This window comes from Saccopteryx leptura, chromosome 1 (genome assembly GCF_036850995.1).
Source record: "Saccopteryx leptura isolate mSacLep1 chromosome 1, mSacLep1_pri_phased_curated, whole genome shotgun sequence".
Classification (NCBI taxonomy): Eukaryota; Metazoa; Chordata; class Mammalia; order Chiroptera; family Emballonuridae; genus Saccopteryx; species Saccopteryx leptura.
This window is the reverse complement of record NC_089503.1, coordinates 317,341,633-317,365,845: the sequence shown is the minus strand read 5'-3', so window position 1 is coordinate 317,365,845 and position 24,213 is coordinate 317,341,633. Positions and strand designations below refer to the sequence as shown.

Sequence of the window (24,213 nt, the reverse complement as noted above, 5' to 3'; positions counted from 1 at the left end):
TTTATGAATTCTAAAAAGCATAACAAAAAAAATAACATAAAATTTTTTTAAATGTCAGAATAAATTTAATTTTGTCGTATTTTGTTTAATTACCATAAAAGTACACTTGAACTTTATATTTTTTCTTTAACATTTGACTTAATTATTATAACATATTTCTCAGAAATTTGTATATTGTGCGCCTACAATTATTTGTAGGATTTTAAATGCGCCCTGACTTCAAAAAGTTTGAGAACCATGGTCTGCTAGTTTACTTGGGACAACTTCAGGTAAGAATGCCTCCCTCTGGCATCTTTGAATTAAGCTTTATCTCCATTCCACACAACCCCACCCCCACCCCCAGCAGCCTCTTCTCAGGCCTGCAGCTATCAGCCTAGTCACCTGGGCACCCGCTCCAAGTGCAGATTGCTTGGCCTGCTCCAGACCTGGGTATACATTTAAACTCATTTTTATTCACTGTGCTTTTTTTTTTTCATTACATCCTCATGACTTTACTTTTTTATAACGGAAGTTTGTACCTTTTGACCACCCTCGCCTGTTTCACCCAGCCTCTTCGCCAACCTCCAGCACCAGCTTCAGTCTGTGACTTTAAGATTTCACATACACGTGAGATCTGAGATTGTGGGTAATTCTCTTTCTCTTATAATGCCCTCAAGGTCCACCCCTCAATATCCACACTAAACTCTGAAATTTGGATATTATAAATCTTGCATACTGATTAGAGTAATAAAAACAGCTTCTGTATATTTGAAAATGAAGATACGCTTTAATACAATACATTTTATTTTCGGTTTGCGCCCAGGCAGCGACGGGGTGCGGGACAGACATGCCGAGCGGATGGATGGACAGCAGTGACTGCAGGTGGGCACAGCCATGCCCCAAACCCCCCCCCCCCATCACCACCCGGCATGGTAATTTTACTTAGGTTTAAAAAAACTTGTTTTTCCAGTACAATTTCTCCTAAAATTTATTTCTAAGGGTTAAATACTGCTTTAGGACGACTGTTCTTGTCACAAAGAGTGAGATGCAAAAGCCCTTAGTCCACTCAGAACCTGAGAAGGGGTGTGTCCATGTTTTCCTTGTTGGCCTCGGGACTCAGCTGGATCAGAGGAGAAGACAGGTCTATCAGCTGCAGGAGAGAGGCGGCAGGAGGTGAGTCAAGTGTCCCTGCCGCCCCTCCCCAGCCATAGACACAGGAATACCGCAGAATTTGTTTACTGAAGGTTGGACTGCCTAGGAGCCATCCCTGTGTGGCTGGGGCCAGAGCCACTCAGTAAACCTGGCTCGGGTGCGCTGACATCTCAAGGGTCACTAAGAAGCTGGGAAAAAATGCCACCCACCAAAGCACTCCGGGTCCCTCAAACAGCTATGCTCCGTCATCACACGTTAGGTACCAGGGACCCTGGAGTGGAAACACTGTGACTCGCCCTTAGAGAGTTTCTGGGTTCCCTGGGCAGAATCACTTCACGGGCCCTGAAATTTGAGCTCTTGCCACAAAAGATGAGGTGTGCCCCAATACATGTCACTCTTACAAGCCTCAGAGGCCACTCTCCAGGGTCACCGTGATGTCCGAGAACCAAGGAACAAACCCAGAACCGAGACAACCCCAGGCTGAAGCCACAAGGGCCCTCCTGCCACAGCTCACCTGTCCCACCTCGTGGAGTGGCTTGGGCACAGTGTGTCTGTCCATGTCCGGAGTGTTTACTAGGAGGTCAATCAGAGGCCTTTCAGATCCCAAAGCCACGTGTGCTTCCGGAGTATTGGAGAAGTCAATGAGAGGGACGTCAACAAGGGGCGAGCTTCCAGTTTTTGGAGTGATGCGAAGCTGATCCAGGTGGATGTCCACGAGAAAAGCCTGGATAAGAACGCAAGATTTAAAGGCGATTCTTGAGTCTTTTGTCCATCATCTTGGAAAAACATAGGCCTTGCTATGTCTCAAGTGGCTAATGGTTTGGAAAGCCAAGAAAGAAAGGCAGGGATGGATGGGCCCTTGAGAGGAGAGCTGGCCGCTCTTCACTCCCCACCCCTGCCCCGGGACACCTGCCTCCTGCCAGCAGCTAACACTGGAGCCCCACTGACCCCTTACTGCTGCCTGGCTTCCCTTTTGTCCTTTGCACCCTCTCCCCCTCAAGTCAAACAGGCAGAACTGTGGCCTTTCTCTACTCCAGAGGCGGGAAGTGCTGACATCCTGTCTTTGGCACAGCCGGCACCAGAGGCCCCAGGTCACAAGATGAAATCCTACAGAGGTGACTGCTGGCTGCATCCCAAGTTGCCATTCAGCGTCCAGGCAGGTTCTGCTAATCTGATAACACAAGGAAAATCATTTCCTTTACCTCACCAGGGGACGTCTCTACAGCTGGCTGTGCCTCATCCAGCACTAGCGCTGTGGTGACGCTTTGTGAAGAAGTAAGATCACTCCTCTCTGGAGAGAAGCTGAGGGCCTGAGGCACAGGGGCCGGAGGAGAAAAGCTCCCATCAGACGATACATCGGAGGCCCTGGGCCCAGCCCTGCCACTCCCGCTCACCGGTGCAGCTCTGCGGGGAAGGAGGAACAGCTCGTGAGGACCTTTTCCTCAATCTGCTGGTCACGAGTTGACTTTGGAGACATGACAAAAGAGGACAGCGTCCTGGCTCCAGTCCCTGCTCCACCAGGAGGTCCTGAAGTTCTGCCCACCAGCTATCAACATGTGACCATTTTATCCCTTGTGTGTAAGATTATTAAATAAGAGGAAATGAGTGAGACCACTGGGGAGTTGGCCTCCATCCCATCCTGCGACCTGCAGCTTCTCCCCATTCCCAGACATGCCCACCCTCCCTGAGAGTGCCCATGGACAGTGCCACCTGCTGCTGCCTTAATAGGCTGGCCTGGCCTGGCGCCCAGACAGGTGTGGATCCCTCAGTTACACACGTGACAGCGGGGCCTCCCTAACACTCCCCCTTCCTGGGCAGACGGACACCTTTCCTGCTGGACAGCTCAGTGCACACCAGCCGCAGCCCACCAGCTGCTTCCTGCAGTGTGTCCAGGCCAGGAGAAGGGTGCTACCAAGCCGGCACCTCAGACACTTGACACCTAGAAACTGAGTTGCAAGACCAAACCAGAGAAAGCAGCAGTTCTGTATATTATATACTATATTTTCTTTTTAATATTTTAAAGGCTTTGTAACAACCTGAAAGAGAAATTTTTTCTATTTAAATTTAAAAACATGGACTACACTTGAGTGGATAACTGTAACTGTTCACATCCTGGGTCTTATATCTGAAGGCAGACTTGTCCTGCTCTGTCTGATGTTCCCTCCCCCAAGTAACACACAGCTAGCGTTTTCCTTCCTGTCTCCTCTAGCCTCCCAGAGCTAGACAGCTCCATGCGTGCAGATGAACAGGCACGGTACATACCACACTGGCTGATGTGTACGTGTTCACACATGCAGGACTTTTCTCAGCCATCGTTTCTTATAGAAACAGGATCATATTCCCCACCCTCTCTGCATCCTTCCTCTCTCTAGGACTCCTATGGAAATGTCCCCACATCTGCAGGTACAGTGCCACCTCAGCTCTTCCTGGAGACTCACCTGGTGGCTGATTTCCAGTCTTTGCCCCAGCAGCCTTCTGCTGCCATGGGCATCTCTGCATCTGAAATGCAGTCTTACCTCCACAGCAGGACTGCTGGGCCAGAAGTGAGTGTGACTAACAGCTGTTGATAATGGCTACCCAGACCTCCCACTGCACTTAGCTCTCCACCAGCAGTGTTCCAGAGCACCCCCACAAAGCGCCAGTCAGCAGGAGCATGGGACCTGTGAGGAGCCATTCCCCAGCTTCTAAAGGGCATCTCTCCGACACTGTGATTCTGGTTCCTGATGAGTGACTGTGCAGCTAGGCAGCCTCTCCAGCACGGGGACCGCAGGAGGCTTCATGAGTCTGAGACACACGTATTGCCACCTCTATCTCTTACCTCACTGCAGACTTCCTCCGGGGCTCAGAAGAAAGTCGCCGAGCAGACACACACGGGGGAGAAGCCAGAGTCCTGGGCATGGTTTTAGGTGTCAGCAGTGGGAGGCCAGAGAGCCGACGGCTAGTAGGTGTGGGTAAGGTGGACATGCGTCTCGTACTCACAGGAGTCCTTGTGGCCAGTCCTGAGGAGCGCCGAGCGGGAGTGGTATGGACAGCCCTGGAAAGACAAAACTGGGGTCTTAAGTACAGATGACCTTAAACGCATTTAATTACTCAGCCAAAGTGCCAATATAGGAGAAAGTCCTATGGTTCCAACATAAAAGACTCATGCCAGCAAAGTCTGTGTGAGCTTTGTTCCCTGCAGGGCTGCTACCAACCCCAGTACCCAGGCATGAGCCTCTGGTTCCTTCATGGCCAGCCTCTGCCTCTGTCCTCATGGGTTCCCATCAAATATGACCGCACTTTACAGGTACAATCATGAAAACACGCTTCATAGGAGGTTCAGGGGAGAGGTATTCCCACAAGGTCACCCAGACCCGCAGTGGGGCCCGGCTGGGCACAGGTATTCCCACAGGTCACCCAGACCCGCAGTGGGGCCCGGCTGGGCACAGGTATTCCCACAAGGTCACCCAGACCCACAGTGGGGCCCGGCTGGGCACAGGTATTCCCACAAGGTCACCCGGACCTGCAGTGGGGCCCGGCTGGGCATGGGTATTCCCACAAGGTCACTTAGACCCGCAGTGGGGCCCGGCTGGGCACAGGTATTCCCACAAGGTCACCCGGACCCGCAGTGGGGCCCGGCTGGGCACAGGTATTCCCACAAGGTCACCGCAGTGGGGTCCGGCTGGGCACAGGTATTCCCACAAGGTCACCGCAGTGGGGTCCGGCTGGGCACAGGTATTCCCACAAGGTCACCCGGACCTGCAGTGCGGCCTGGCTGGGCACAGGTATTCCCACAAGGTCACCCGGACCCGCAGTGCGGCCCGGCTGGGCACAGGTATTCCCACAGGTCACCCAGACCCGCAGTGGGGCCCGGCTGGGCACAGGTATTCCCACAAGGTCACCCAGACCCACAGTGGGGCCCGGCTGGGCACAGGTATTCCCACAAGGTCACCCGGACCTGCAGTGGGGCCCGGCTGGGCATGGGTATTCCCACAAGGTCACTTAGACCCGCAGTGGGGCCCGGCTGGGCACAGGTATTCCCACAAGGTCACCCGGACCCGCAGTGGGGCCCGGCTGGGCACAGGTATTCCCACAAGGTCACCGCAGTGGGGTCCGGCTGGGCACAGGTATTCCCACAAGGTCACCGCAGTGGGGTCCGGCTGGGCACAGGTATTCCCACAAGGTCACCCGGACCTGCAGTGCGGCCTGGCTGGGCACAGGTATTCCCACAAGGTCACCCGGACCTGCAGTGCGGCCTGGCTGGGCACAGGTATTCCCACAAGGTCACCCGGACCTGCAGTGCGGCCTGGCTGGGCACAGGTATTCCCACAAGGTCACCCGGACCCGCAGTGGGGTCTGGCTGGGGACAGGTATTCCCACAAGGTCACCCGGACCCGCAGTGCGGCCCGGCTGGGCACAGGTATTCCCACAAGGTCACCCGGACCCGCAGTGCGGCCTGGCTGGGTACAGGTATTCCCACAAGGTCACTTAGACCTGCAGTGCGGCCTGGCTGGGTACAGGTATTCCCACAAGGTCACTTAGACCTGCAGTGCGGCCTGGCTGGGTACAGGTATTCCCACAAGGTCACCCGGACCCGCAGTGCGGCCCGGCTGGGCACAGGTATTCCCACAAGGTCACTTAGACCTGCAGTGCGGCCTGGCTGGGTACAGGTATTCCCATAAGGTCACTTAGACCTGCAGTGCGGCCCGGCTGGGCACAGGTATTCCCACAAGGTCACTTAGACCTGCAGTGCGGCCCGGCTGGGCACAGGTATTCCCACAAGGTCACTTAGACCTGCAGTGCGGCCTGGCTGGGCACAGGTATTCCCACAAGGTCACTTAGACCTGCAGTGCGGCCTGGCTGGGCACAGGTATTCCCACAAGGTCACCGGGACCTGCAGTGCGGCCCGGCTGGGCACAGGTATTCCCACAAGGTCACTTAGACCTGCAGTGCGGCCCGGCTGGGTACAGGTATTCCCACAAGGTCACTTAGACCTGCAGTGCAGCCTGGCTGGGTACAGGTATTCCCACAAGGTCACTTAGACCTGCAGTGCGGCCTGGCTGGGCACAGGTATTCCCACAAGGTCACCCGGACCCGCAGTGCGGCCTGGCTGGGCACAGGCATTCCCACAAGGTCACCCGGACCTGCAGTGCGGCCTGGCTGGGCACAGGTATTCCCACAAGGTCACCCGGACCTGCAGTGCGGCCTGGCTGGGCACAGGTATTCCCACAAGGTCACCCGGACCTGCAGTGTGGCCTGGCTGGGCACAGGTATTCCCACAAGGTCACCCGGACCTGCAGTGTGGCCTGGCTGGGCACACAAGTGCACATAGAAGAGTCACTGCGTGTTCGTTCACTCCCAGGTCAAGGCTACCAGAGCTAAATGTGATCACAAATGGGTCAGCCAGGGCTCCTATTTCCCGGATCTCTCCCTCAGCCCTGCACTGCCTGGGGCTTCCTCTGCCTCGCCGCTGGTTTGTGCCACTGTTAAAGGAGAGAGGCAGTGACCCTGGCTGGCTGGCTCAGCAGTATAGCATCGGCCCAGCATGTGTTGAATCCCAGGTTTGATTCCTGGTCAGGGCACACAGGAGAAGTGCCCATCTGCTTCTCCACCCAGTGGATATAAAAGTGGCACTGAGAGATGGGGGCGAAGGCGGGACACATGTGGCCGGGCTGAAGGATCATGCGCAAATGCAGGTGTGTTCGTGTGTTTTTATAGTCACGCGACTCATTACCTCCCAGCCGACATGCAGGATTGCGGCCTCTGTGCCCGAGAGAACCTAGGTGTTGTGCTGTCTGGGGGTTCACCTGAGACAAGAGGAAGCATGCGGTCAGTTCAGCACAGCAAGTTGTCAGTCCCTCAGCCGGGGCTCTTCACTGAGCAGGCAGCTCTCCTCTAACTGTCTCCATTTCCCCCAGCTTCAGCAAAGCCCACAGGAAGGCCCACCGGCAGAACTGTAAGGTCCAACTGATGGGGCAGAGAGGAGCCCTTGCCACCCCCCCCTTCTGCTGGCTGCTGTCCCTGGCAGGCAGAGAGCAGGACTTGCAGAGTGACAGAGACAGGGCCGACTCGGCACGACTGAGACTCCTGAGCTCACCAGATGCTCACCCACGGCAGTGGCACTAACATGCTCAGGCCCCAGGCGAGCTGCCCACAGCCCACCCACGCCCTCATTTCCCTGAACTAGGGCATCGCTTCAGGGACCTGTAAGACAGTATTAACTACCTTACACATGTGCTTAGTCTCAGGAAATTAAGGGAAGCAAGAAAAATATTTGAAGGCCCTCGCTGGGTGTCTCAGTGGATATGGTGTTGTCCCAGCATACCAAGGTCATGGGTTCAATCCCCGGTCAGGGCACATACGAGAAGCAATCAATGAATACACAACTAAATGGAACTAAGTGGAACAGTGAGGTGATGCCTCTTTCTCTCTCTCTTTCTCCCCCACCCCTGCTTCCTCTCTCACAAATCAATAAAAAAGATTTAAAAATATATTTGAAGAAATAATGGTCACATATTTCCAGGCTTGATTAAACATATCAACTCATAGCTCAAAGAAGCTTAAGCACCCTCAAGCATAATAAACACAAAGAAAGCTACATCAAAATTCGTCTGAAGAAGCCACACCGAAACTGGCAGAGGAGAACAGAAGCTCCATATCCATGCATGCTGCAAATGGCTTTTCCAGTCTACCTGAATCATTACCAACTAGAAGCAGTGGTCATTGGGACTTGGACATGAGCTGCAAAATAAAGAATGGTGACAACAATTCCAGTGCCATGAGGACTTTTCCTGGATGTGAACTTTTCCTGGACTCCTGCTCCCTGTGACAGCTCCTAACAGACTGAACTGTGGTTGGGTTGCATTTTTCAGGGATTTGGACATGGTGATGGGGCCAACTTGGACTTGGTGAACATGTTAAGGACACTATTCTTTTATGGATTCTTGCTGTATTGGCCAAGAGTTTGCTTAAAGGCTTTTAATCACTGTAAAAAAAAATAGAAGACTGGATAAAGAAGATGGGGCACATATACACCATGGTATACCATTCAGCTAGAAGAAATGATGACATCGGATCACTTGCAGCAGAATGGTGGAATCTTGATAACATTATGCGGAGTGAAATAAGTGAATCAGAAAAAAACAAGAACTGCAGGATTCCATACATTGGTGGGACATTAAAATAAAAAATTTATTTATAAAAAAAAAAATTCGTAAAAATCAAAATGCTGAAATAACAAAGGAACATCTTGAGCAGCAAAAGAACTGTACTACATGGAAGGGAGGGTGTAAGACAAACCCTCTGGCTGCCCCCACAGCCAGCCAGGAGGCACAGTGAAGTGCTCTAAGGAAAAAGAACGTGGACAAACCATTGTCACCACCCTCATAATTTTTCTTAAAAATTCCCCCCCTTAGGTGAGAGGAGGGGAGATAATGAGGTAGACTCCCGCATGCGCCCCAACCAGGATCCACCCAGCAACCCCACAGAGGGCTGATGTTTGAGTAGTGAGCTATTTTTGGCACCTGAGGCTGATGCACTCGGACCAAGCTATCCTCACTGCCAGGGGCCACACTCGAACCAACTGAGCCACTGAGCAGGACGGAAAGAGAGAGAGAAGGGGGAGAGGAGGAAGAGAGAAGCAGATGGGCGCTTCTGTGTGCCCTGACTGGGAATCTAATCCAGGACATCCACACACTGGGCCAATGCTCTATCCATTGAGCCACTGGCCAGGGTCTAATTTTTCTTAAGTTTAATTTTTTCACTATTTTAAAAACACATTAAATTTTTCCTATTACTTACCAGTAGGAAACTTAGGAATTTTAAATTGGTTCGTAGGGGTAGCCATGACCTTTGCCTTGGAATTCAGGAGAGACTCTCCCCTGGTTCTCCCCGTTTTATTCAGTTGAGATCGAGACAAACTGAATTGAGGGTTCAGCCTCAGGCCTCCCTGTTCTGGCGTCTGGGACTGGCTGAGAGCCAGCGTGGTGGTTGTCGCGGGCTGCTCAGCTGTGGACTGAGCCAGTGCAGGGCACCGGCTCTGCCCGCACCCAACCATAGGGCCTGCCTGCAGAGCCGGCTGGACACCAGCAACTCCTGCTCGGCCTGACTGGCCGGGGTTTGAAGGAGGCTGAGAACTGTCTGCAGAGATACTTGGACGTTCAGTTGATTTAGCTGGAAGAGGAGACACACAAAAGCTGGTTATCACTCGTTTATATTAATTTATGGAGTTAACAAATACATAAGATTTGCTATCTTTCGCACATCTACTTTAGAATGTTTTCTAGTAAAGAAAATTATTACTATCATGATATTCATCTGAGAAAAACATATCACATTATGAACAATGCTCTGTATGTCCACCAGGCAGTATCCTCAAACCCAGGACAACCCAGGCTGCTCGTGGCTTAGCCAGGTGTGTTTAAGGGCCAATTCTAGACACAGTTACCAGGATGCATTTAGGTGCACAAATTTACACTCTCCTGTCCTCACTGGTCGTGTTGACAGCAGGCACCTACCCTGGTTGAGTGCAAGGAAATAGATGTGAGTCACATGACCATGAGGGGAAAATGGCTGTGTGGAGTTGCTGTCCAGGCATTTTATGTTATGACGACCCTGCTCACACCCAGAGTCCGGACACTTAGATAAGGACCTGAGCTTAGAACGTCCACCCCCAAGTCCTGCTTTGCTTTTCACAGGACACCTTTAAAAATAACCACTTAGACCCGAGCCTGCAAAAAGTTGGTGACCTCGGCCCCAGACACCTTCTAAGTAATAGCCCTGGGATGGAAGGCTGCCTTTCCATGGGCTCATGGCCTACCCCACCCCATTTCTGCTATCGCTAAGTAATAAATCTGGTGACTTGACTGCTTTTGTGTGAGTGTACTGAAACTGCACCTTCAATCAAAACAACCCTGTGTTTTTTTCACTTCCTCAAAGTGGGAGCCCAGCTGCTGAGGGAGCTCCTGCCGACCTTGTGTGGCTGGCTAGTGCCCCTCATTCAGCAGATCACAATCTGCACGTCCAGCTGCAGACCCCCACCACGATGCCCCGCCTGTCCAGTGATGGAGGTGCGAGGGGGACAGGGAGAGAAGACGCCATCATTATGGTCCATTCCCTTAAATCACAAGGAGGTTGGGTCATGTCCATCAAGGGCACTATTTCAAACAGAAAAGCATATAAACTAGGATGAAAATACTCAGCTGCCTATATACCTAATACAGAAGTCAATCTGCTAAAAGACTTTTTTTTTTTTTTGACTGTTTGAGAAAGAGCCCGCTTTACTGGGAAGAGGGCACTACGTGACTACAGTCGCAGACAGCCCGAGGGGCACCCTACATGTCACGCTCAACAAGGTCCACAGCAGATAAGGTGCTTTGCTAGGAAAGATCAGCTAGAACACAAGTTCTCTGGGCGACTTCCCCAACCTCATCCCTCTGGAGCCTGGATGTGCCCAACCACTTCCTTAAAGTCACTGTGGTTTGCTAGAGATGGAGGCTTGGGGTGCCTTCTCTGTAGATTTTGTGAAGTCTTCATATTACTTCCACCTGCAGGCCAGCTGCTGCAGAGTGTCTTGGTCACCATGTCATGATCCAGTCATCCAGGGTCATGTCACCAGCCAGTGTCACCTGCCTGTGTGGTTCTGAAAGGTGAACTTATCTGGGATGTTAAGTGCTGGATCCAAAGTCCGTTTCGGTTTATGGCCAGGATAATGTTCATGTCCCCCCTTGAAGCAAACGTACCCAACTGGTTCACCAGTTCCAATATCACTGGTGGAATCTCTCCCACCACTGGAGCTGTGACTCCTGTCTTTGTCCCAATGGCATGAGTTTCATCAACAGTCATGATAGATGGTGCATACTCTTCAACTCGAAACAATCCCAGAGCAGTTGCGGCCCAAAGCCTCGGTAGTTCTGAGTAAGTTCAGGGCCAACCAGTCTCAAGGTGGCTGAGGTTTCAGGTTTGCTTCTGCTGTGGCTGGTGAGATTTCACCTATGCCACGTGGACCACAGAGCATGACCTGTTAGAGGGCTTTATACCATCTCTTCACAATACTCAGGATGAGTGAGAGGAAGCTTCACATCTTCCTTAATTTCTTGAATTTGGCTGTCCACAGCACAGGCATCCAGGGGGCCACCTTCATCACTGGGACCCTGGGACCGTGCCACCCATAAGCACCCCTATTGTGCATGCACTTGTGGTTGAGCAGGACTGACACTGGTCCAGCAGGTCCCGTCTAAAGGGAAGAATGCTGACATTGAGCTCTGAGCCCCTTCAGATCGCCCAGCTGTGAGCTTTCCTCTTCTTACTTTTCCTCCGAAGGCTTCAAGTATTCCTGGTTTCGAACAAATCTCTCCTCCACAGGAAGACAGTCTTTGTTCTCTCTCACACCAATCATTTTAAGCCACGCTGGGTGGTGTCCATTTATCTGGTCCTATGTTTTCTTCTTTTTCCCCACTCTGGTTGATACAGGAGGTTCTCATTTCTTTATTTTTATTTTATATTTATTGATTGATTTTAGAGGGAAGGAGGAAAGGAGAGAGAGAGGGGGAGAGAAACATTGATTTGTTGTTCCACTTATCTATGCATTCACTGGTCGAGTCTTGCATGTGCCCAGACCAGGGATCAAACCTGCAACCTTGGCATATTGGAATGACACTCTAACCCACTGAGCTACTAGGCTGGGGCTCATTTCTTTTCTTGTCCTTATCATCCTTCTTGCCACCTCCAGGACCATGACTGTCACTCTGACTCCCATCTTGCTTCAGCTGATCTAGTAAAAGATTCTTCAAGAAAAACTTTAAGAGAACAACTAACACATAGCTCATGTTACACAGTGCGTAACAGATTCGCCACATTCCTGCCCACATGCTCCCATATCCAACCGGGGACTCTGCTATGGACAACAGAGAAATACACAGAAGCCCCATCCAATCTGTCCCAACCTTGACCACAGTGAGGAATGCAGAAACCATCAACAGCTAATACCTGACGTAGCAGAACTGCCTCTCACTGAACATGGGCCATGCCAGAGACAGAGCTCCTGGCATTGCTCGCAGTTCTGAGGCCCACGGGAACCCTGCCGTAGTCTCGTCCCTCAGTCTACGAAGACAGGGAAACAACTGAAGTTCTCATAATCCTGACCTGGCAGCTGGGATTCCAAGTCAGACCTGTCTGATTCCAGAGCGTATGCCTGTCACACCCTGTGGACAGAGTCCACACCGTTTGCCTGGATGAGTGGGATGAGTGTCAGAGTCTACATAGCAAACAGAATGTGAAGAGGGTCTAGTCCACGGGCCCTCAAACTTTTTACACAGGGGCCAGTTCAATGTCCCTCAGACCGTTGGAGGGCCAGACTATAAAAAAAAACTATGAACAAATCCCTATGCACACTGCACATATCTTATTTTAAAGTAAAAAAACAAAATGGGAACAAATACAATATTTAAAATAAAGAACAAGTAAATTTAAATCAACAAACTGACCAGTATTTCAATAGGAACTATGCTCCTCTCACTGACCACCAGTGAAAGAGGTGCCCCTTCTGGAAGTGCAGCGGGGGCCAGATAAATGGCCTCAGGGGGTCGCATGCGGCCCGTGGGCCATAGTTTGGGGACCCCTGGTCTAGCCCTTCAATGCAGAAGAGCAGGCCCTTCCCCATGGCTTACTAGGGTTCGTCCCCTTTACCGCTAGATGACACCCTTGGGTTGGTGGCTGGCATTTGAATAAACATCCAGGAGCTACAAGGGCCATCCGCACTAAATTACCTAGAGCGGTTTGTAAATTCTGTACAAACCCACGCCCACTACATCTCCCCGGGGTGGCCCGCCCTGTGCCTGTGTTCTCGGGCAACCAGCACATGTCCCTCTGTGACTGCTGTACCGCCCTAAACTGAAACCACCGTCAGAGTGCACCTCTCCCTGCAGGAGGGGAGCACCTCAAAGACAGGGACCCCAATACAGCCTCCCCTGCCTCAGGCCACAAGTCTTCCAGAACCTTCTGCTGAGCCTGAGTGGTTCTGTGAGAAGTCACTGAGGGATAGACAGCACTCAAGGCCTCGCCCGGCTAGCCGTGGCCTGAGCAGGGGTGCTGGCCGCCTTACCTCTTCCCGCTGCCGGGGAAGCACACGTGCTGGAGCTCGCACCCGGGATGGAACCCCAGGAAGAGGACTTTCTTGAGAGTCTGCTGGCACAACCAGGTGGTTTTAACGTGGTTTTTTTCAGCCCCAACTGAAACAAAAAGTTAAAAATCATCAGAGTATCCACCCATTACTTATTTCTGTGACAGCAGGGTTTTTAAACAATTTTTAATAATTTAGTAATTATCTTCTTGAATTAAAGAAGGAAAAGGTCAAGCAGTACTTCTCAAAGTCCTACGTGAGCAGCACCTGGGGAGTCTGATGAAATGCAGACTGCTGGGCCCCACCCAGGCCCACTGACCAGTAGCCATGGTGCCCAGCTTTCAGCAGTGTGGCCACCACGGCTGAACAGTGAACAGCAAAGGTGTGGATGGTTAGCCCCCTGCCTGGGGAGCTGAGGCTTCAGAGCACAGATATGCCATGTCACCCCGACAGGGCACAGGGAGGCCACGGGGGGGGGGGTACCTCTGTCTCACAGACACTCTGACGCATAGCGAGGTGACCACCCCACCCTCCCAGTCCCAGGGGGCAGAATGCACGCCAGCCTGTCCTGTGCTGCTCCCCAGGCTGCCCCTGGGAGTCACATCTTCAACCTTCCCAACCTTGATTTTAACTCAAAGGCACATCCTGTGCACACACGGTGGCCACCTTATTCCTTCACTCACAAGCCCCAGCCCACCTGTGGCCGCATCCAACCCACCTTGCTTGGAACAGGGAGCGATCGCTTGCCTTGGACCAAATGGCTTCCGCTGGCTGGCAAGCCAGTGGCATCCTGGGCAGCACTGGGCTTGTCAGGCACCGTGTCCCTGTGGGGCTCCTTTTCATTTAGGATGTTCATCCTCGAAAGACTAACTGGTTTCTCTTTCACAGGCTGAAAAATTTTAATTGAAATGTGAGAAACGTCTGGTCTCTACCAAAGTGCAGAGACACCAGGCTTTGACTCAGAGCAACCACAGGCCCCACCCGTCCCTTCACCACGCATGTCCCCATCACCAGGATCGAGAGGAAAGCAGTCACTCCCTCCATTAAATCACCACAGACAAAGTGATGGTAGACTCTGCTTCCTCATTCAAAACTGGGTAAAATGACACCCAGACAGACAGGTCACTGGTCAGAGACAGATTTTCTGGTGCTAGTCCTCCATCGGGATTTTTATCTAAGGAGGATAATGAGGAAACTGGGTCCAGTTACACAGGTCACTCACTGACGGGTCATTCCTTCTCCCAGAGAAGCTGCTCAACTGCACTGAATCTCCCATCTGGTACTGAGAGCCGCTTTCCTCTGGCCAGAGAGCCCAATGGCCATGAATCCGACACTAGGGGACGAGAGCACGCGTGGGACTAACTCACGCTTACAAAGAAGCCCTGTAACAGAGAGGTGATGAGAAGCAACAGGAGCTCATAGCATCGTGGAGATGCAGTGTGACTTCACCCTTGATATCACTTTTAAAAACTGAGATCTACCTGACAACATAAATTTCAGCATTTTAAAGCATTCGCTTTGGTAGCATATCACCAAACCTAGTTTTAGAACATTCTGTTGCCCCTGAAACAAACTCATAACCTTGAGCAGTCACTCTGCATTCCCTTAACCTCCCCAGCCCAGGCAACCCTAATCGACTCTCCATCCCTATAATCTGCCTACTATGGTCACTTCCTGTCATTGCGATCACACTACATGCGACCTTAGTGACTGGCTCCTTTCTCTCTCCCCTCAGCACGCATCAGACTGCTTTTCTTTGTCACGCATTCCATGGCATGGACAGACCTCGAGTGGATCATCCACTCCTCAGCTACTAGACATCTGGGCTGCTCCTGCTCTTTGGTTATTAGGGATAGTTCTACTGGGAACATTGGCGCACAGGTTTCTGTGGGGACGTATGCTCTCAATTCTTTGGACATACACCAAAGTGTGAAATGGCTGGGTCATATGCTCTTTCTATCTTTAACTTCTGCAGGAACTGCCCAACTGTTCCCCACAGTGGCTGCACCATTTCTCATTCCCAGCAGCCAGCTGGTGGGTGCCAGTCTCTGCACATCCTCAGCAATGCTTGTGGTTTTTTAGCTTTTCTTTCTTACTACAGCTACCCTAACAGTTGTCTTGAAAGCACTTTACTAAATAGTAAAGGCAAGTGGTCAGTCGTTTCTAGAAGCCACGCTCACAGTGTGAGGGTGTGCCAGTGAGTCACTAGGGAACGCATGACATTCCTTATGTGGGAGGTGGGCAGTGGGGGATGCCCACGTGAGCTCAAAAGTAGCTCAGCTGTACAGCCCACACCTCACTGAGCAGAACCTCTGCTCTCTGGCACCAGGTCACTACTAGGAGGAAAGCAAAAGGCCCCAGAATAGCCGAAATTACACCATAGCCTCTCTGCCCTGAGTCCACGTACTACATGAGACCCGTGTCAACCTCATTCTAGAAACATCAGCTTAGAAATTTATATCCAACAGTGTCCAGAGACAGAAGCCTATACGACGAAAGGCTGGCTAGGTTTGGTCCAGGCTCTGTAGGTAGGGCACTTGCAGCCCACTCAATTCTGGGTCCTGACAGGGGTCACCTCGTTGAGAGAGTGTGTGTGTAGAGAGAAAAAGGAAATGCTAGGCCCTGGTTGGGCGTTTGTATTGACCTAAAAGCTGACAACTCCACGAAGCGTCCCTGCTCTGTGACTGGCTCAGCAAAGGCCTGTTGCCCAGGCCAGAAGCAGAGCAGGGAAAGGCACGGGGCAGCCTACAGCCTGCTCTCCAGGGTCATGCTCCCTCCTACTTCCCTGCCCTGGGTACACAGCTACAGCAGGCTAAACATGGAAGCAGTCTTCCCCTGACACCCACCTTCCCCTTCCCCAGAGTCCCCCCCTGCAAGCCGCCAGGACCCCAGATTGCCAGCGTTGACTGACCACACCCCAAAGGCATACCTGCCTACTGCCACTTCCCAGGACAGCTCCTTGCTTAGCACCTGCGAGGGAGCATCTGAACTAAGACACCATTAAGGAGGATGGTAAATGGCCATTCCAGTAGGGAGAGTTTTTGGAAGCTGCTTGTTAATGCAGATAAAATCCCTAATGAGTGGAGTGTCCAGTGTTGTAACAAAATCAAAGAATTTTAACCAGCATTGCCAGAGGAGGTGTTTTTAAGTCATCATATTAGCAAGGCAGCCCTGCCCACATGCATCCCAAACCCAGCCCCACACACTATTACTGCTCTTGCACCACTATGAGCCCTTGGAGCAGCAACACCTCTCCTTCCTGCTCCTAATGTTTCTACTATAGGGCTAAACCATGACGCTAAGAAGCAAAGGAGCGCCTTGTTCCAGATCGCCGTCTGGTACATGGCTTTGTCTACCTTCTCCGTGGCCAAGTGCATGCTTCTCCCTCTGAGAGACAACGCTCGGGGCGGCAGCAATTTGCTGACGGCCTTTTTCTGAGTCACTGCCTGGTTTGGAGGGTGAACAGGACTCGGTTCCACTGGCACCAAAGAAGAACAAGAAGAGAGGGGCAGCCCTTGCGCCCGGGTGAGGCCAGCCTGGGCGGGGGCACTCAGTGGGCCCACGCCCGAGAGGGGCTGGATTCCTGAGGGCTGCAGTCCCATCAGGGGACTGTCTGACAGGCAGTATGTCTCCCTCTTAAGGGACTTAGGGCTTTTCTCGGTTTTATTTTCTTCCTCAAACAGGTCCAGTTTTAACTTTGATTCCTGTATAAACCTCTCCACACCCTGGCTCCCAGTGTCTTCGGGCCTGGCCACGGGGGCCGCCTGGCGCCTGCTGCGGCTCTCTATCTGTAAGGCCAGCAGGTGGGCTTCTTTGTAAACCTCCACGAACTTCTCCCCAGTGAGAGGGCTCCATCGGAAGGGAATCTCTGACGCTGGCGAGCAAGGGTCTTCAGGACTGCGACTGTTTAATTCTAAGCTGGCAGCGATACACCTTTCCTTGTGCCCAACAGGTCCAAAGAAGACCTCATCATCTTCGTTTGCACTATTTTAAAAGAAAATGATTATTAGTAACACTGGCGATTAAATGCAAGATTTTATTGAATGTGGTTACGCCCACTGACAAGGGAAGAGAACTCATTTGTTTACCTTAAAGAAGACAATGACAGATCGAAGTCAAATTTTTCATCAACCAAAAGAAGAACGTCTGGGAAGAAAACGTTTGCTGTTATTTTAGGGCTCGGACTATCAAAAAGAAAAGATCACCAGTCTCTATGACTACCAAAACTATTATGAAATTTAGCCCTTGCAGGATGGCTCAACTGGTTAGAGCAGGGGTCTCAAACTCAACTCAGCATGTGGGCCGCAGAGCAAGATCACAGCCGTTCGGCGGGCCGCACTAGGTCTACAAAAGGCAACTGTTACACAACACTTTTCTCACTGCAGTTGAAAACAAAAAAAAAATCAGTACAACAAGCACAATCGTACATGCAGTTTACTCAGTGTCACAAAACAACCAGAAACTGTAGTTCGCATCACAACTGCTGTTAACTAAGCTAATATCTAGCTAGGATGCTAGAGAAATGAAAAATACAAGTAGGCCCCTAGGCTTTCTTAATTTTATCCAAAATATTTTGAACTTCGTGGATTAGTCTGCAGGCCGCACAAAATTGTTCAGCGGGCCGCATGCGGCCCGTGGGCCGCGAGTTTGAGACCTCTGGGTTAGAGCATCCTCCCAATACACCAAACCAAGGTTGTAGGTTCATTCCCTGCTCAGGGCACATACAAGAATCAACCAAGGAATGCATGAAGAAGTGGAACAACAGATCAATATTTCTCCCTGTCTCTCTCTCTTTCTCCCTCCCTTGCAATCAATAAATTAAAAAAATAAAAATAAAAATCATTTAAAAAAATGAAATTTCACTCCCCAAAGTGTAACTTACCATTATTTTAATAGTCACATTTTCATAGGGGCTCTAGGTTATCTTATTTTTCCCATTTTCTTTTTAAAATAGCATCAGTCATTCAGTGTTTGCTAAGCTATTCCAAAAGCCTAAGCACTTATTTTTAAGATAAATCTAAAATGCATTCATCCTGTAATTCAAGTAGCTATTTGAGACTAGTTAAGTCATTTTCGGGTATAGAACATTTTCAAAAGACCACCTGTCTCAGCTCCCCTAGAAATAAATTCCCTGCTTACAGACTATAAAACACCTACTCCCCTTTCAAAAATAAGTGCAGTATCAAGCAAACACAGAGGAGGGACTCCATAAGCAGACGTATGTGTTGACTGGAGCCCATTCTGAACCCCCAGATGAAAGCGCACTGTGTAGCGTCCATATTCCCACCGTGGCGCGTTCACCAGCCCTGCATGACTCCCTCTCACACACCTGGGTTAGGGGTCCCTCCACTGGAGGGTGAGCCCCCTCCCCAGCCCCTGCAGCATCTGGACCTGACCTCCATCCCTGCCCCAGCTTCGCTGTTCTGTAATTGTCTCTTGGCCCTTCTGTGGCCCCAACTAGACTGACTGTAAGCTCCTCCAAGACAACAAAAGTTTAACTTTCCCAAAGTCCCCAATGTCCAGCTACGGGCCCAAACATTTAGCAAATATTTAGTGTATTCAGTGAAATACCTGAACTGATATTTCAATAAAGTTTATACAGGTTTACACAGAGCATATCTTATTTGAACCTAATAAACAATGCAGCATGCTTAGCAAAACAGTAAAACCTAAAAATATACTCATATCCCAATCAGGTCCTAATTAGTCAATTCAATTAATCCTAATTATCTAATCACAAAAAAAGCAGAAAGTACAAATGCACAAAAGAAATAAACAGAAATAACTTCAGACAGACTACACTAAAAGCATTCATAAAATAGTTTGTACAACTCCCTGCACATAAACCTAAAACTTGGCTGAAATGAATAATTTTCTAGGAAATAGAAATGTTTTAAATTTAAATTATTTAAATTGATTTATTTATATAACTGACCCCAGGAGAGAGAAAAGAAATCTAATATTTTAATTATTATAAAATAATTGGACAAATTTATTAAAGAGTTAATCTCCCCCCAAAAAGCACAAGTCCCAGATAATTTCACAGAATAATTCTATCAAATCTTTTAACAATATATAATTCCAAAACAATTTACATTGCCCCAAAGGACAGAAGAAAGGAACCTTCCCACCTACTTCCAGGAAGCATATGGCACCACACGAGCCTATCAGGTTTGCTCAGTGAGGAAGCTACCGTCCAGTCTCCCACCAACATAACAACCCTAAGTAGGAATGTGAACCAACAGATCCAGCAACACATTAAAAGAACATACTGTGACCAAATGAGGTTTGCCCAGAGACGGTTTGATTTTTATACCACCTAGTAACATACTCCTCATTTTACTAGACCTGAGAGGAAACCCACACGCCAGTCCCCGTACATGCTGACAAGGCATATGATAATATGCAAATACCATGCTGACTCTGAAAGCTCTTCATAGAAAGTAACAGGCATAGGTTATCACAGAAGGAAGTATCAGCTCAACCCAAAAGCCAAAATTAGACTTAATGGGATACTGTTGGAAGCATTCCTTCTAAAACCAGGTTCAAACACACCTTTATCAGTTAGGACAGGCAAACTTATGCTGAGGTAAACCACCCTCAAATGCAGTGGCTCATGACAAGGAAGCCACACCTCTCCCTCAGAGCCCTGCCTGCGGAGGAAGGCTGGGCCCTGCTCCAGGCCCTCCTCACTCAGAGCCCAGCATGCGGCCTCTGCCCTCAGAAACACTGCTGTCTTCATGGCAGAAGCAAGGGAAACAAATAGCGGAAGGGACACTTACCACAACATTCACATGTCACTGGCTACCTTTCAAATCACCTGAGCCAAACCCAACTTCAGGTGTGCAGAAAGTACAACTCAATCATGTACCAGGAAGAAAATATATATATAATCATAGAAATACTGATGAACAGCACCAGGGACTATCATCCACGTGTAAATCACCCATAAGCCAGCATGAGGCTTGATGGAAAACTAAAGAAATCCCATTAAAGCTGGGCACGTGGCTGTGATGTCCACTGTCATCCCAGTTCTTTTTTTTTTTGTATTTTTCTGAAGTTGGAAACGGGGAGGCAGTCAGACAGACTCCCGCATGCGCCCGACCGGGATCCACCCGGCATGCCCACCAGGGGGCGACGCTCTGTTGCAATCAGAGCCATTCTAGCGCCTGAGGCAGAGGCCATGGAGCCATCCTCAGCACCCGGGCCAACTTTGCTCCAATGGAGACTTGGCTGCAGGAGGGGAAGAGAGAGACAGAGAGGAAGGAGAGGGGGAGGGGTGGAGAAGCAGATGGGTGCTTCTCCTGTGTACCCTGGCTGGGAATCAAACCCGGGACTCCTGCACGCCAGGCCGACGCTCTACCACTGAGCCAACCGGCCAGGGCCTAAATCTATCTTTTTATTTACACTTGGGTTGCTCCGCTACAGCCCACCATGAAAGCTGGAACGCCCACTAGTGGGCAGTAGGGACCAGGTTGACTACCACTGGTTTAGAAGATGTAGCTTGAACTGTATCGTATTTAGCGGGGCACTTCTGACTTCTTCACGGGTGATTTCCTGAGTTTGTTACCTCAGCCCGTGTCTTTTCTGGGGCCTGGATGCACCTCACTCTTGAAAGTAACTCAAAAGCTAAAGTATTGGCGAGGATGTGGAGAAAAGGAAATGCTTGTGCTCTGTTGGCAGCAATGAAAATTGGTGCAGCCACTGTGGAACACAGTATGGAGGTTCCCCAAACAATTGAAAATAGAACTACCATGTGATCCAGCGATACAGTCAAAGGAAATGAAATCACTATCTCAAAGAGACACCTGCACCCCCATGTTCCCTGCAGCATTATTCACAGTAGCCAAGATATGGAAACAACCTATGTGCCTCCCAACTGATGAATGGCTAAAAAGATCTCACACACACACACACACACACACACACACCACAGTAGAAGAGGACTCTGCAAAGAGATGGCGATACACCTGCCAAGGAGGCAGGAGGAAAACCAAGATGCCTTGCAAGCCCAGCAAGAAAAGTTTCCAGAAGGAGAGAAGGTCAAATGTTACTACTGAGAGGTTGATTTAATAAGGACAGAACCATGGACAGATGTGGCGACAAAGATGTCATCACTGACTGAGAAAAACAGCTCGAGTGGAGGGGTGAGAGCAGGTAGGGTTGCTCAGGGTTGAGGGATGTGAGGAAATAGCAAAACAAGTAGAAAAAGCTCTTGAAGTCTGGCTCTGAATAAGGCACTCTGCAAATGGAGAGGACTTGGGGACAAGCGAGAAAATAGAGTGTAGGTCTATGTCAGGGGTCCTCAAACTTCTTATACAGGGGGCCAGTTCACTGTCCCTCAGACCGTTGGAGGGCCAGACTATAAAAAAAACTATGAACAAATCCCTATGCACACTGCACATATCTTATTTTAAAGTAAAAAAACAAAACGGGAACAAACACAATATTTAAAATAAAGAACAAGTAAATTTAAATCAATAAACTGACCAGTATTTCAATGGGAAATATGGGCCTGCTTTTTGCTAATGAGATGGTCAATGTGCTCCTCTCACTGACCACCAATGAAAGAGGTGTCCCTTCCGGAAGTGCAGTGGGGGCCGGATAAATGGCCTCAGGGGGTCGCATGCAGCCCGCGGGCCGTAGTTTGGGGACCCCTGGTCAATGTCAATGCTGAGTGTGAGCTAATGGACAGGCCACAGCAAGGATGCGAAGGTAGGGTGACAGAAGCCTGACATCCTCAAGAGAAGCTGTGGGGATTCTGTATACATGTGGAAGGGATTGGTATTTGGAAAGGATACAACAGGAAGGAGAAGGGTGTACCAGCAAATACCTTCCTATGTACAATGAAGAATGGACAACTGGCAATGTCTCTAGGATGATTTATGCAAAATGAAGGTGTCAAGGATACCTGCCTCACACGGGTGTTTAGGAACATAGAATAAAAGGATGTCAACATGCTTTAACTGAAAAAGAGAGCAGTGCCCTTAACGCATCTCAGGAGGCTGCACTCTCACCTGGACATTCAAACATGACCAAGGGAACAAGACAACAAAGTTCCAGCCAGGCTCACTCACTAACGTGGTTACCAAGATACGAAACAGGTGTGAGTAAACAGAAACCAGCAACAAAGAGAAAACATCCCAATCAATCCCACAGAAATCTATCAAAGCTCCTGCAAAACGTCAAGTCGCGCTGTAGGCACCCGGGATACTGACGTAAACAAAAGCGGTGAAAATTCCTTTTAGGGTGTAACTTAAAGCTGGGCGTCAAGGAGGCTGGAGAATACTGTGTAATTCAAAATAAAGAAGGGAGAGGGATGCAAACTCCTTGGAGACAGTCGCCATGGGTACAGAGCACAGGATGAGCACTAAGTTCTCACGGAAGGATGGGATCAACCGACCTCTTCACTAAGCTACCTGAACAACGGCGCTGCAGAGACAAGGACGTACCATTCTTCTCGGGAACCTGCATCTCTGCTTGTCCTCCCCGGCTGGTTGGAGGCACGTGGCGGCCGCCTCCTCCTTCCATGCCCAGAGCTGTCAGAGCCACTGCAGGGGAGGGGGGAGGAGACAAAGGGGGAAGGGACTAGAAGTGACCGGGTGTCAGACAGCCCCCCGGGCCCTCCGCCCGCAGTGACGCCCAGCCGCGTGAGCCCCGGGAGCACGCACAGGGACACGGAGCTGGCGGCTGCGGCCAAAGGCCACCTGAGATGCAGCTCAAGACCCTCCGCAACACACTCCCCCACGCCACGAGCCTCCAGGGTGGATCCAGAACAGACGGCGCCAGTCCCAGCCAGGCCTGGACGCCTCGGGCGGCGGCAACGGAATTCCCAGCTCTCGGCCGGACTGCTGCGGGTTTTGGTTTGTCAAAGTCCCGACGGAGCACACGAAGGGACGCCCATTGCACCCGGCCCAAGTCCTCCGAGGACCCTCACCCCTAACCTGCTGCAACGTCCCGGCTGAGAAGCCTCCGCCCCGGATTTAAACACGGCGCGGCGGCCGCGGCGCGGGCTGCGATTGGCCGGTTTGAAAAGGGCACTGCAAGGTTGCGCGTGCCCGGTGCATTCTGGGGATTGTAGTCTTATCGCCTGGGAGAAAGAGCCTGATGCGCGTGCGCACTGCCTCCGCGCGCGGGTGGGCTGCGAAGGGCTAAGGTATACAGCTTGGGGACCAAGTTCTTGAAGACCACGCTGTGTGTGTACCTGCAGGTTTAGCATTACGACGTGTGGCTAGGAACAGAATTCTGATCTCAATTCTTCATCTGTAAATGGAGAAAATTAAATTCCTATCGCAGGGTGTTGTGAAGACCAGACGAAATAGATGTGTTTACCTGCTTTGTAAAGCAATACATGTCCGTTCCTAAAACAGTAAGAAAAACCAGTCCCTGCCCAGAGAAGCGCACAGGTGTCACTTGGTAACCAGACACACCGGTTTGTGCCCCTTGACCAGGAGAAGCTATCTGGCCACAGGGGTCAATGTTGAGGGCCTCAGCATGGCCAGAAAGTATAGCAGGAGCCTGTCCTGGGCTTATAGCCTCCTGAGGAGCTGGGTTTATTCGGGGTGAGAGGGGAAATAGTAAAAGGGTACCCCTCCAGCCAGGGTCCAGTGGCCAAGTGATGGAGTCTGCATGAGGAAGTTCACATGCTGGAGCAAGCAGGAGACCCCTGATCTGAGAGGGCGACTGATCGCCAGGCCAATCAGACTGACCTCCCTTGAGCCTTGGACTGTGAACCAGGTATTAATAATGCCCACCCCATGGGCTTGAGCATCAAACAAAGGGCTCCTCCCAGGGCACAGTGTCATGAAGCTGTTGCTCTAATTAGTTGGGACTCAAGGACGGAGGAGCAGATAGGAGGGGCCTGGGATGCCCCACAGGTCAGCTCCAGGAAAGATGGAACCCTGGAGGGAGAGCATCATTTTCAGAGATGATGATAAGCCATCTCTTTGGGAAAGTTGGGTGGAGATCTGTCCAGGGGGCAGCCA

General features: G+C 50.6%; 1 protein-coding gene across 2 annotated transcripts; it reads right to left on the bottom strand.

The window, feature by feature from the left end:
* Positions 1–615: 615 nt before the first annotated feature.
* Positions 616–23,527, bottom strand: GTSE1 (G2 and S-phase expressed 1). 2 transcript variants are annotated; one of them, XM_066358695.1, is made up of 12 exons: positions 23,173–23,527; positions 22,681–22,779; positions 17,317–17,374; positions 16,585–17,212; positions 13,947–14,117; positions 13,211–13,337; positions 8,911–9,282; positions 6,845–6,917; positions 3,950–4,165; positions 2,334–2,535; positions 1,646–1,855; positions 616–1,129 (listed from the first exon to the last, which is right to left on the bottom strand). In XM_066358695.1, exons 2-12 carry the CDS (start codon positions 22,757–22,759, stop codon positions 1,046–1,048), a joined length of 2,220 nt encoding a protein of 739 aa, XP_066214792.1. In that variant the 5' UTR covers positions 22,760–22,779; positions 23,173–23,527; the 3' UTR covers positions 616–1,045. The 2 variants fall into 2 exon arrangements, with proteins under 2 accessions (XP_066214792.1, XP_066214793.1); XM_066358696.1 differs by lacking the exon at positions 23,173–23,527 and adding an exon at positions 22,900–23,161.
* Positions 23,528–24,213: the final 686 nt, after the last annotated feature.